The sequence below is a fragment of the Oreochromis niloticus genome, linkage group LG20 (assembly GCF_001858045.2).
Source record: "Oreochromis niloticus isolate F11D_XX linkage group LG20, O_niloticus_UMD_NMBU, whole genome shotgun sequence".
Lineage (NCBI taxonomy): Eukaryota > Metazoa > Chordata > Actinopteri > Cichliformes > Cichlidae > Oreochromis > Oreochromis niloticus.
In genome coordinates, this window is record NC_031984.2 from 24139359 (window position 1) to 24151857 (window position 12499).

A 12499-nucleotide genomic window follows, 5' to 3' on the forward strand; every position below is an offset into this window, starting at 1 on the left:
CACTGAAACACAAGTCAATATCGCAGAACAAAGGTTGCTCAGTCTGAGAACAACAAGCTTATTCCAGCTTCCACTGGTGCTCGGTAGAAAGCTTGTTAAATGCATGCTTTAAACTATTTCCAAGTTTCGGTAGATTTTGAAACAGAAAATTTTTCGTGAGAGAGAAAAATGAATGATAACAAAGATCAAAGAAAAGCATGTGTAGCACTGTCCTTTTAGCTAGGACATTTACATGAATTTGGGGACAAGATCGTGGCTGTGAATTAGATGATCAGTGAAGAATACGGCAACATTTTACATCACAGAGGGAGTGTGGTGATATAATATGGTGTTTTTCTGGTCTGACGCAGTGTGAACCAAAACACAGTTTGTTTTAACATGTACTCTAAGCCTTGCATTTATCCACTCAATATGTCAAACATTTTACATGCTGAGAGTCTGTCACACTGAACTGTGTGGAGAGTTTATGTGTAAACCGTTTTTATTGTCGCTGATTGAAGATGAGTTTAAGCAGTCTGTTTCACAAACACTGACATCAGTCCGCTCTGGAACTTTCTCTGTCTGCTTTTCAGTGCTGTCAGATCCTTGTTGTTAATGGAGTTGACCTGGGCATAAGGGACCAGGATGGCTTCACTGCAGCAGACCTGGCCGAATACAATGGCCACTCTCAGTGTGCCAAGTATCTGCACACTGTGGAGAACATGGTAAGAGTACAACATGTCTAAAAAAAAAATGTAAATGTTGGATATCAGCGGAGATAGATAGATAGATAGATAGATAGATAGATAGATAGATAGATAGATAGATAGATAGATAGATAGATAGATAGATAGATAGATAGATAGATAGATAGATAGATAGATAAACATAATCATAAGAATAAAATAATGCAGACATTTCAATAATGTTTAGCTTTCTATGAACCTGCCTCCCATGAGAGACTCAGATAATTAGTCAAGCTACCTGACACACAGTGCTCTCCATGGCATTAACCCTCTGAAGTTCCTGAGTGGCCAGGGAAATAATTCTTCTTCGCAGAGCTTGTTTGGCATTGGTGACATATTTCTCTCGTCTTGTGCTCTTTCTCATGGGGCGCATTCAGCCAATTGACTCCTCCATTGTGGGAAAAGCAAAAAGATCCCCAGAGCCGTTCTCACTAGCTGTGAGGCGTTTCATTAGTGTGCCTGTAATGCTCTTCTTCTCCTCGTTAAGTCACCAGGGACTGAGTGGCAGTGAGATTTAACAGCTGATGAATGAACATGTAGATTTTAATAAGAGCCAATTTATGAGCCTGCCATAATGACCCTGTATCTTTCAAGATCTAAAAATTAATGAACCGGATGTGTTTTATTAATTATTAATGATGAATAAATAATTAATTAATGTACAAATGCGTCTTACTTTGTTTTAGTAATGTGAAAATGATATCCATATGTCAGACAACCAAGCAGAATAAATTAAACGATCGTGAAAATTAAATGTTCATAAAACTCGTCCCCTCGCAGAGTGTGGAGCACCGCGTTTTGTCCCGGGATCCCTCGACGGACCTTGAGTACAAGCAGCCAGACTCTGGCCTGTCCTCCCCAAACACCACCATGCCTCCTTCCACCCAGGCAGCACACTTTGACATTGGTTCACCATCCAGCTCCCTGTCCAACTACGACTCAGCCAACTCCAGTCAGTCCAGTACTGGGGAGAAGAGGAGCAGCTTGACAACGTCACGCGGCCCACCTGCTCAGCTGAGCGCAGTTGCACACACAGGTCTGCTGCTCTTTACATATTAAGGATATAATATGTATCTTTTTCAAGCATTTCAGAATGACAAACAGCTAAATATACTTTTAATCCCATCATAATAAGAATGTTGAATGAAAGCCTTGCTATCTTCAGTCTTTATCCTGACTCTACTATTATGGTGTTTCAGCAATAATACAGTCAGCAAAGCGCAGGAAACAGCATGGAGCATTTTGCTTGCTGTCATTTGATGTCAAAGGTGCCATACTAGTGCTGCACCCTAGTGGCCTGTGTGCAGACGTCATTAGTGTGACATTCATGTTTCTCATTCATCTCTCAGTTGTGTAATCAGAAGTAGACTGGAGGAAATGTTTTACAAATGCACACATTTTCCTTCCTCTAAGAGGCTGTTGTTTTCACAGGTGCACCAGAAACAGCCATTTCAGACATGCAGGCATACATGGATATGCTAAACCCAGACATCAGCTCCGATACGCACGAGAAGAATGAGGAGCCTGATGATGCAGACTCCAAACTTCCGCCGCCGCCGCCACCACCGCCCTTTCCCCCACCGCCTCCCCCAGAGTCTCCTCCGACACCCCCTCCGCCCCCCAGCTACCCAGCTCCACAGCCTCCACAAGAGCCATTGGGAGCCGAGTTCCTTAAAGTCAAAAGCAACTTGCGGCGTGTGGACAACAAATCCCAAAAAAAAGAGGCGCCGGTAAGCTCCTGGTTCAGCTCAGGACAAGCTGTTTGTCGGAAGTGCCATGAGGTTGTGCAAATATTTCCTCTCCTAGAGCAAAATCAGACAGAAAGATAAAAGCAACCATATTTATATAGATCAGTGTTTGTGCATTTATCTCAGCAGAATAGGAAGTAGGTTTTCACAGCCTGGCTTATTCATATCGCAAGACCAGTAGAAGATTTCTTTAATGTGACTGCACACAACATTAGCCTGAGATGGCTGGTAAATAGTAGCTTCAACATGCTTCCTTTTAGTTAAACTTCAGATGTCATTAATTTTGGGAAAACACCAAAAGTGACATGATGGGACCAATACTAGAGAAACAGAAGCAATTGGGGGTGGGGTGGGGAGGTGGAATAAACTGGCCATTAGCTGTTATTTTCCCTTGTGCCTAATCAGTGGAGCTATAACTCTTATGTAACAATGTGCCTTGTCTTATACCCACAATGATGTTATTGTGTTAGCATTGCTAACGAGGGCAAAGAATATGCTCATTACCGTAGCTGGGCTCTGGCTTGACGCACAAACAATGGTTGATGTGATGGGTTTGAGCTTAATGCCAGTAATTAATCTGGCCCAAGATCACTCAAAAATATAGTTGACAAGAAGCAGCCATTAGGACTGACATAAATGTTAGTGTCTGTAATACTTTTGTTGGTTTAGGGCTGCTGTAAAGTATTAAAAACTGGTTGTGTTGGTGTAATTATAATAGAAACGTAAAGAGCTGTTCTGGGAACACTGCAGTACATGTGAGTTTTTTAAGATATGAGTCTCTTTCCAGTTACAAGTTTACTTGACTTATACATATATATATATATATATATATATGTATATATGAGAGAGAGAGAGAGATAAAGAGGCCAGGAGGCAGTAGAACCAGCTGACTAAACAAAAAATCAATTGTTCAGACAGGGGCCGTGTGTATGGTTGTTGTTCGCTGTCATCAAGTCCACCGTTAAGTGAAAGTGTCCTTTCGCCATAGATTGTTTCCATGGTGAGTTCTGTGTGTATTTGTATCTAGGAGCATGTGCCGTCAGCCATGTGGAGCTTTTAATTAGTACCCCCACCCCTCCCTCCCTTCTCTGTACCCAGGTGACTGGCCCTGGGTGCGCCATCATTAACATTTAACAATGAAAGCACACATAAGATCATTGTGTGCAACATACATCGGAAAGAAAACAAATTACCGTGAAACAGTGAACGGTGACATTTCATAATCTAGTAAAGGAACTTCATGTGCAAAAGAAGAATATTTTAAAAGCTTACTAAAAGATATTCTAAAATTGATTGAATTTATTGTTAATTTAAAGGATTTCTAATGACTGACTTTCTCTGATGGTGCTTCTCTCTGCTCATTTGTCTGCAATTGCTTTAACTTAATGTTTCATGCCCAATTTGCCTTTCATGTTTGTTTTCTTTCTTTTTTGGGGGGGGGGTTTGCATGTGCAGTCTTTCTGGAAAAATTTGGACTTTGAACTCTCACTTACTTACACTTACTTTGCTGCTAATTCTGGGCCCTGAAAGCTAGAAAATTCTCATAATCCTAAAGCCTGGGAGATTTGCATGTGACTGACCACGGTCAGGGAAACACATGGGTGTTGGTGTTTTGCATAAGAGGAAACGGGCAGAGTTGAGGAGTGGTTGCTCTACGGGTTAGTGGTGACATCACTGCCAGCGCTGTGGCCGGCCCAATAGGTTATTGATGAGGCCTGTAGGTAAAGTGAGAGGGCAGGTAAAGTGACAGGCGTAGCACTGAGGAGAGAGGAGGTGAAGCTCTGGATCTGGTGACAGCTACCTTCTTTGCTCTGCTGGGTTTTTGTGGATGAGACTCTGTCTGTGCTGGAGGAGAGCTATAAGACAGGACTCTCAACGCTGAGGTAAGGTGTTTACAGGAAAAAGTGCTGTCATGTAGGGGAAAAGATGAAGAAAAAAGATGCTACAAATTGTTTCACATATTATCTCCAGGTTCAGGTTGGAGCGGTTTAAGCTGCTGTATGAACGATGAGTGTGTTGCATCAAAAGTCATGCTTGAATTTTAGACTTGGATTTACTTTACTTTTTAAAAGGTTATTTCAGTAGTTTGCTTTTAATTTTTAAAGGATGTCAACATATTTTAATACGACCATGCCTTTTGCAAGGCTACATGCAAATGTGCTGAACCTCTTCAACAACAAACAGGTTAAACAACCTTCAATAGTCATGCATACTGACCAACATACCACTTTAAACAGGGATGTTACATCTATCTATCTATCTATCTATCTATCTATCTATCTATCTATCTATCTATCTATCTATCTATCTATCTATCTATCTATCTATCTATCTATCTAACTATCTGTGGGTGTGTGTGTGCCTGTGTTTGTATAAAACATATGACTTTATGCTGAGAGATAGATCTATATAATGGGAAGAAAGATTGTCTGTGTGCATGCGTCTCTGTGGCTGATGGGAGCGGGGGGCAGCTATAATGCTTTGTACACTTGCTATTGTTGACCCACCTCCCTGGAGGATGACAAACCATCTGTAGCACTCCCCAGCTCACATTACTCTCCCACTTGATGAGTGCTCAGGGACCATTTCTGTGACAGCAGACATGAGTCAACAAAGCTAAATAGACTTATAAAAACTCAGAACATGACACCACAGAGGAGGAGAGGTCAGGGGTCAGCCATCAATTATTGTTTGCGTTAAACACTGTGCTCTTGTCAGGATTTTGTGCGAAGCCATGGCCTATACACGCATTACAATGTAAATGACCGCAAGTCTGTTGCCTAGCCCTGGATTTGAAAGGCAAAGTAATTGTATTTTTTTTTTTGCGTCGACAGCTCTCGCATGCTTTTAGCTGAAAGCTTTTAAGGTTCATTTTTGACGTCAAACAGTAAAAATGTGGTGTGTTGTCTTTTACACATACTTTGTAGTGCAAACTTTTGAAAATCCATTATTTCAATTGTAAAAAGTTTTAATTCAATTTGATTTGAGTTGAGTACTAAATGCAAATTTGAGGCATTTTGCATTAGTAAAATCTGTCCACAGAAAGAAAGCATGTTAGTCATAATGCAAGGTCGCATCCATCGCTACTGTCTGGCAACCTGGTAACTCTCATGTATATGCACGCTTTAACCCACAGACAGTTTCTTTTAACAACAGCAGACGGTAAAGAATCTTAGATTGAGAGCTTTGATATCCTGGCTTTACAGCTCCGATTGTCGGATAGATGTCGGAGTGGAAAGTGAGAGTCCATAACTAAAGGTCCAAGTTGGTGACCTCTAACCTTGCGCTTAGAGTAGGGTCTCCCTTACGCTGGTGTAAAAGTCGCATTGCATGTGGACCATTATGTCCTATAGCTCCACAAATTTAGCATGAAATATCAATGCCTATTGAGCCAAACTAAAGCCTTGTTGTGAAGTGTTGTAAGGGAATAAAGCCACTTTGGTCACAAGAGAAGGCTAATCTGGGAATAAAAGATGGTAAATATGTTGTACACAGCATCACAGAATGAAAGGTTCACTCCCAAAGCATTGAAAATGATAATAAGTCACAATAAAATAATTCAATGCAATTCAGCACAATATAAATGATTATGCATTTTTGCATCCAAATCCAATAATCAATTTATTGACAGCAATCATTCACTGACTGTTTTTACATGCACTGCAAGCTAAAAAAGAAAAACTCACGTGAGTGAACGTTAACTTACTCCTGTGAAAGTCAGTGGGTTAAACAACAAAAATTATACTTCTCCTTTCTCTCCCTTGCTTGAATCTCTTAATCAGTTGACTCTTGGAGAGAGCCACGACAAATTGCGCCGTGTGGATTCAAACAGGAAGTCAAGGAGTTTCAACAAGCAGCCCAGCACTGGGGACTACTACAAAACCCTGGGGAGCGACACGGCTGAGCCCTGTGGGAGCAAAATCATGGCACCCAACGAGGAGGTGAGCCCGATCTCTGCTGTTTACGCAAACTATACATGGTTAAAAAAAGATAATAATATGTCTGCTGTTAAATAGGTTTGTTGTATTATATGTTCTTATCTTAATGTATGTCCTTGTCTATATGTTTCTGAAAATGTGTGTGAAAAATGCTTTTTTGCTCTGGTATGTTTTTTTTATGTGACATACCTTTTTTTTTTTAACAAAAGGGAGCTTAACATTGTGGGGATTATACAAACATATTAATTAAAAATACTTAGTTATAATTCTGTTATCACAAAATTGATGGTCACATTGAAAGTCAGTGCATGAGCTGGAAGCCTGATGGATGTAAGGTTAGTAGTGGGTTGACATACTGTGCCCTGGTTCTTCCGTGAAGGCTCCTTTTCTCCTTTTTCCTTTCTTAACTCCTTATAAGGTCATTCCAGTCTGAGGTTTAGCTTGCTGACGATGGCATTCGGTTACAAAACTGGCGTCACTATTTGCCTAAGCATTGCCGCTCGGCATGTTACATAATGTTGCGTCCTCTTGAGCTTTTGTTTGCCACCTGATCCAAATTATCCCCTTATTTCCATTGCCTCTTGAGTCTCCACCCCATTGTGCAAACTGTCCAAGAGGCTACAGTGGATCAAACTCTGTAACGAAGCACTTAGCAAGAAATCACCAACGAAAGGGACACAAAAAGGAGAATCCCGCTGAAGCTGAACGTATTTGTTGGATAAGTGGCCAGCTTGTATGTGTTAGGCTGTAATAAAATCCCCCACTTGTACATCAGACTGCAATGTAAACATTTTGATAATGCTTTTTTATTGACTTAGGCACTATTTATTAGCCTACTCGGTTACCATTGAAATAATGCGCTTACACAACAGAATTTTCCTGGAAAGGACAAAAGGTTAGTCCAAAATTATGTGCCATTGTAGGTGCCGAGAAAAGTTGATCAAAGAAAAATTCTGATCGCGTTTGCTTGTCAATCCCAGTATTAAATGTAAACTGTGTGCTTGTTGCCACATACCTTCACAGGCAGCTGAATGAATAGAATCTGGCAGACCATCACCAACATCCCTAGAGAGGTGTTCTTATAATCTCATGGGTATCAGGGGTGGGGGTGTTTTGGGTGACATGGGTTATAATCCTCATTGAGCCAATTAAGGCCTCAGTGGGGCCCCTCCTGGTCTCAGCAGAACCCTAGCAGATGGGCTGGCTAATCATCAGAAGCGGCACGTGCTGCCAAGACCCATCTGGACAGGGCCAACCCCGTTCCAACTCTCTGGGGGGTTTGAAAAGTAAAGGCGGCAACAATGACAAGCACGCGTCTGAGGAATAAAGGAGGGGTGGGGTCGAGTTAAATGTCATGGTCTATTAATTTGTCTCCACCGGAGGTACGGCACACTTTCAGAGCGTGTCAGACGCATGCAGTGGGCGGGGCGGGGAAGCGACAGATGGCTGTTTTCCCCTCAGACCTTTCCCCCTTGAGATTATGTCATATTAGCTGTTATTAGCAAAAGGCATTGTGTGGCTATGAGTTGATTAAAGACAGGAGGAAGCTGAGGTATCATGCCACTATACATCTGCGCCTGTCAACTGCCTCAGCGCTGGAATCTCAAGCTCTCTCAGCTCAACAGGAATTTGAATGTGCAAGAAATTCACTTTACCATTTAGTTTTTTGGCTGATTATTTATCAATACTGAAGTAATAAATAAAGTTGTTTTCAGCAGCAATTGAGTTAATTGTTTAAGTTAATTCTATAAATGTTTTAGATTGTTAATTTTTAGATCATTAAAATATAATTTTAAATAAATGTCGTGGCACCTTTTTCTCACCAGTTAAGTTTTTTTTAAGGCAGAAAGAAACTTTCAAAAGTATGCAAAAAATATTTAATTTGTGGAGCAAAAATAAGTGTCATTTTAATTCTTTCAGGATAAACCAGTGTTTCCAGTTAACAACAATGTAGTTTTTAAGACAAAACCTCAGAATTCAGAATGAGTGACATTTTCTTACTCTCCCTTTTGTGGGTTCAGGGTTCTGTGTTATTGGAGGAGCCAACTGAAAATCCCTCCCAAAGCTCTGAAAATGGGACTACAGAGGAATCTGTCCCTCAACCACCACCTCCTCCACCACCACCTCTTCCCCCAAGCAATCCGATGCCAACACCCCCGCCACCTCCTCCTCTGCCTCCGGAGACACAAACCCCTCAGAATAATGCCAGCGTCACGCCCACCAACCAGCGACGCCCATCTTCGTCGTCAGGAAGTGAGTCAACCAAACCTGCTTTTTTTCCCTAATCTCGATCCTTTTTTCCCCATCTTTATTTCCTGCTATATTATTTGTAGAAACCAGAGACTGATGTATTAATGGGTACCAAGTAATCACCCTGGGTAAAGATGAGTTGAGTCTGACCCTAGCATTCTAAATAACAGATTATAAATTAATGATGTAGTGCTAGCATTACCCCGAGAACTGGTTTAGTTTTCAGCCATTTCCTTAAGTGCCCTGGAGGCAGTCTGATGGTGCACATGCTGCTCGAGTTGTGGGGAAATTTTAACTTATGTATAAGGTTGTTTTTTACGTGCTAAAAAATGTGGAATTTTAAAATACATGAGTGTTTCAAGATTCATGAATGGAAAAATAAAACTTGTTCTAACGTCGATTAATGCATTTCCTTTTTCTAGAAACTCATTAATATAGAAGGAAATTCACTGAAAGTGAAGGTCCTAAATTTGATTATGACAAATCCAGTTCTTGTAGCTGACATCCGCCATTCTTTGCATACATATCTACATACATAACTTCCTGCTTATATGACTGGTCAGTAGATTACAAAAGCAAACCGGAAACTGACCAAAAATCTTTGCTTAAAGAATCTTAGTTCGATATCAGCTTTTCCTGATAAAGATATTACATGAAGAGTGACAACATACAAAACATTTTCCTCTCTTGTAATTCTAAATACATTGATGTCGCTTGGTAAAAAACTGTCACTTTCAATTCAGCGTTGCTCTTCTGCTTTATCCGTTTCTGTTTACATGTTCTTTATCTCTCCTGTTTGCTCTCCATGCACTTCTCTCTGTTTTGTTTCTTTTGTTTTTTCCCTCTTCTTGCCTGCCACTGTGTGCTTTGTCAAGGCGGAGATAACTCTGCCTCACAGGCAGAGGGAGGAGCACTTAGACAGATGAAGAGTAAGTACAGACTGCGAATCAATTGCATTTAAGCTAAATCACTTCATCCTGTTTAGATACGTTCGGGGTTCACAGTTGTCCTTCCTGTTTACATGACATTTTATAATATTTGTCTAAAGCATTTTAACCTGTCCATAGCTTTTTATGTAAATAATTTGTCACTTTTTGTCATGAATTTATATGAGATATTCTCTCAAATCATATGTATCCAAATTATAAAAGCAGCTGTTCTATCACCCTTTGAAAACTGAACTGAAGGAAATTTACTTTTAAGTACAACCTGACCATAAATTGCTGTTAACAAAGGATGATTAAATTTTTTATGTATTTTTACCCAATGCCGTATGGTTTTCATGTCAATACATTGAGGACTAGTATTAGTGTAGAGTGACTGTATTCCAGGTAAAACAACATAAAAAAAAGAATTTTTGCTAAGATTTCACGATTGGTGAAATGGCAACATAAAACACAGAATAACAGAAAATTCAACTTTAGAATCTAAGAAATATTTTGTAACAAGTACAGCAGTATAACCTGGCTATAGCATAAGTGACAAATTCTACTAAAGCTTTCACATTTCAGTTACACCTTTTTACAGTCTCTTTTTGTTATCTGTATGCTTTGTTCAGCAATTATCCAACTGTCCTATCTGTTCATGCTCCTTCTGCTGACTAATGGTAGGAGAGCAATAAAAGACTTAAAGCTAAAGAGTGGTGTGTGCTCGCTAATGGTATGAGTCGCGTGACACTGTTAAACAAGTTGTTTAGTGGTCATAAAATTAAACACCACCAACTCGTCTGAGAGCTTAAGATGAATTTACAGCTCAAACACTCGTTGATGCCACAGCAGCAGAACAGGTGGCTAATTGGAAATGCTGCTAAAACAGTGGCGATTGTTACGAGTCCTTTAGTGTTCTGGTGCTCTTCTATTGAGAACAACCGCTTACCTTTTATATTGTACTGCACACATTTTCATCTGATGAGTTGTTCGACACAATTACCCGTTGGTGATAAACAGGGCATAAAATTAAAAGCCTTCTATGCATCTCGAAGCTACAAACCAAGTGGTTGAATGAAGATGTTTTTGCAGTATTGTGGAAGCTCCCTGTGGTTTTCTGTTTGTAAGGGTACAAAGGACCCTGCTTTTTATATCATAGGTCACAGCTGACCTTAACAGATGTAGCAACACACCGCAGGAACATGTCACACTGTTTGCCCACTGTGTGAGTCTGTTCGTCAAACCTCCACCCTCTCCACCAACACCCCCAGGCTAAATACAATCGCAAAGACTCACAATCTTCAACTCAAAAACATGCATTTTAGTCTCTTTTAAAAAAGTTGCAAGCACACCAACTTAGAACCTGTGTCTTTTTTTGAAAGATATAGCTGTTTAATTTGCCAAAAGTTTGAAAAAGCATTAAATCATGCTTATGTGCAACTGATCTAGTTACATTTTAGCTGAGGATTTTTTAGATTTGTACCTCCCGTGCGATGTACTGAGCTTTTTAAAATGAATTTAAATAGCTGTCAAAGGTGTGTCAGAGATCTATTCAGCTCTTTCTTTTTTATCCTGAAGCTTTACACAGGCCACAGTTTCAATGAAGCACACATTGTAAAAGGCTTAGTGGTGTCACACACAAGCCACTCTCTCTCTTTCACTCTCTCGCTCTCTTTCTCTCTCTCTCTCTCTCTCTCTTTCTCTCTCTATGTAATGCAGAAAATATGAGGGGCAGCTGTATGTGTGTTTAAACAGTTTATCAGGTCTATCGAACTGAATCTTGGTCCGGCTGTGGGCACTGAGAAGCCGGGGATTGAAAGGGCTGACGGTGTGTGTGTGTGTGTGTGAGAGAGAGAGTTTGTGTGTGTTAATTCCTAGCTGGCTTGCCAGCGGCTGGCTGTCACTTCCAGTTACGGGTGATTCCTTTAGATTTCCCCCAACTGTGATGATAGGTCTTTAATGGAAAGCTGTTCTCTCCTCCCCACGAGAGAGACACAGAGAGCAGGGAGAGTGAGGAGGGGTGGCACGCTAGCGAGTCTTTGTGTCCGGCCGGAGCATTGCGGTTGCCTCAACAGGGAGCACTTTTGCAGAAGGAGTCTTTTTTTTGGTTTGTTTTTTTCCATTCCGCACATAGAGGATGAGTAAACAATGAAGGATTAAGGATATTTATTTTCCTGGGAAAAAAACATTTGCAAAAACAGGTGAGGTGTCCCTTTGTGCATTTACTCCAAAATATCCTACGTTTAAATCCTGGGAAAAAGAGATGCGTAACTGTTAGTTGTACACTACAGCATCATCTTTGAGCTTTTTCCATTTACAATTTAAATGTTTTTTTGCTTAATAACTAAAACGACAGCTGCAGTTGTGCTTGCATGTAGTACTTTATGCTTTTCTTTATGGTTAGTGTAATCATTTTGAAAAGCTTATCTACACTTAGAATTGCATAAATTAGCGGCATATTTTGACAATGCCTGATATTACCAACCATAGTACCAATTTTATTTTTCCTTTAAAAGTGAAACAGAAGCTAATTTTCAATTGCATTCAAACAGAGTTTGAAGTTGAAGTCTAGTTAAATTTGTTAAAGGATTCATTCAGTAAATTATGATACGGGAGATGAATGTATACCTTTTTCGGGGGTTTAACAGCAGCTGAGCTGTAACGATAATGGTCAGATGACACTGAAAGAGACTGTGTGTCTCTGTTCTTTGAGTTCACTGTAATGAAAGTATATTTAATTGCTCGTCCTCATCTAATCCTGGCTCACTCCAGCTGTTGGCTGATTTAACAGTTGCCCAACGAGATTTATGTCTCCAGCAAACATTCGACCCCAGCAGGCATAAAGGCAGATGCCAACCAGAGTAATCAAATCTAAAAAGAAACTTATCTAGCTTATCCATGAGTGAGGTTTA

General features: G+C 40.3%; 1 protein-coding gene across 6 annotated transcripts in view; it reads left to right on the top strand.

Annotated features, from left to right (window-relative positions):
• espn (espin) overlaps positions 1-12499 on the top strand; it is a 36327-nt gene that overhangs the window by 12014 nt on the left and 11814 nt on the right. For 3 of the 6 annotated variants that reach the window (XM_019350202.2, XM_005478292.4, XM_005478293.4), the window contains exons 5-10: positions 573-704; positions 1506-1761; positions 2157-2455; positions 6256-6414; positions 8433-8664; positions 9537-9590. In XM_019350202.2, coding sequence (XP_019205747.1) covers positions 573-704; positions 1506-1761; positions 2157-2455; positions 6256-6414; positions 8433-8664; positions 9537-9590 — 1132 coding nt within the window. The remainder of the gene's footprint in view (positions 1-572; positions 705-1505; positions 1762-2156; positions 2456-6255; positions 6415-8432; positions 8665-9536; positions 9591-12499) is intronic. The other 3 variants (XM_019350203.2, XM_005478295.4, XM_013271075.3) reach the window with 1 other exon arrangement.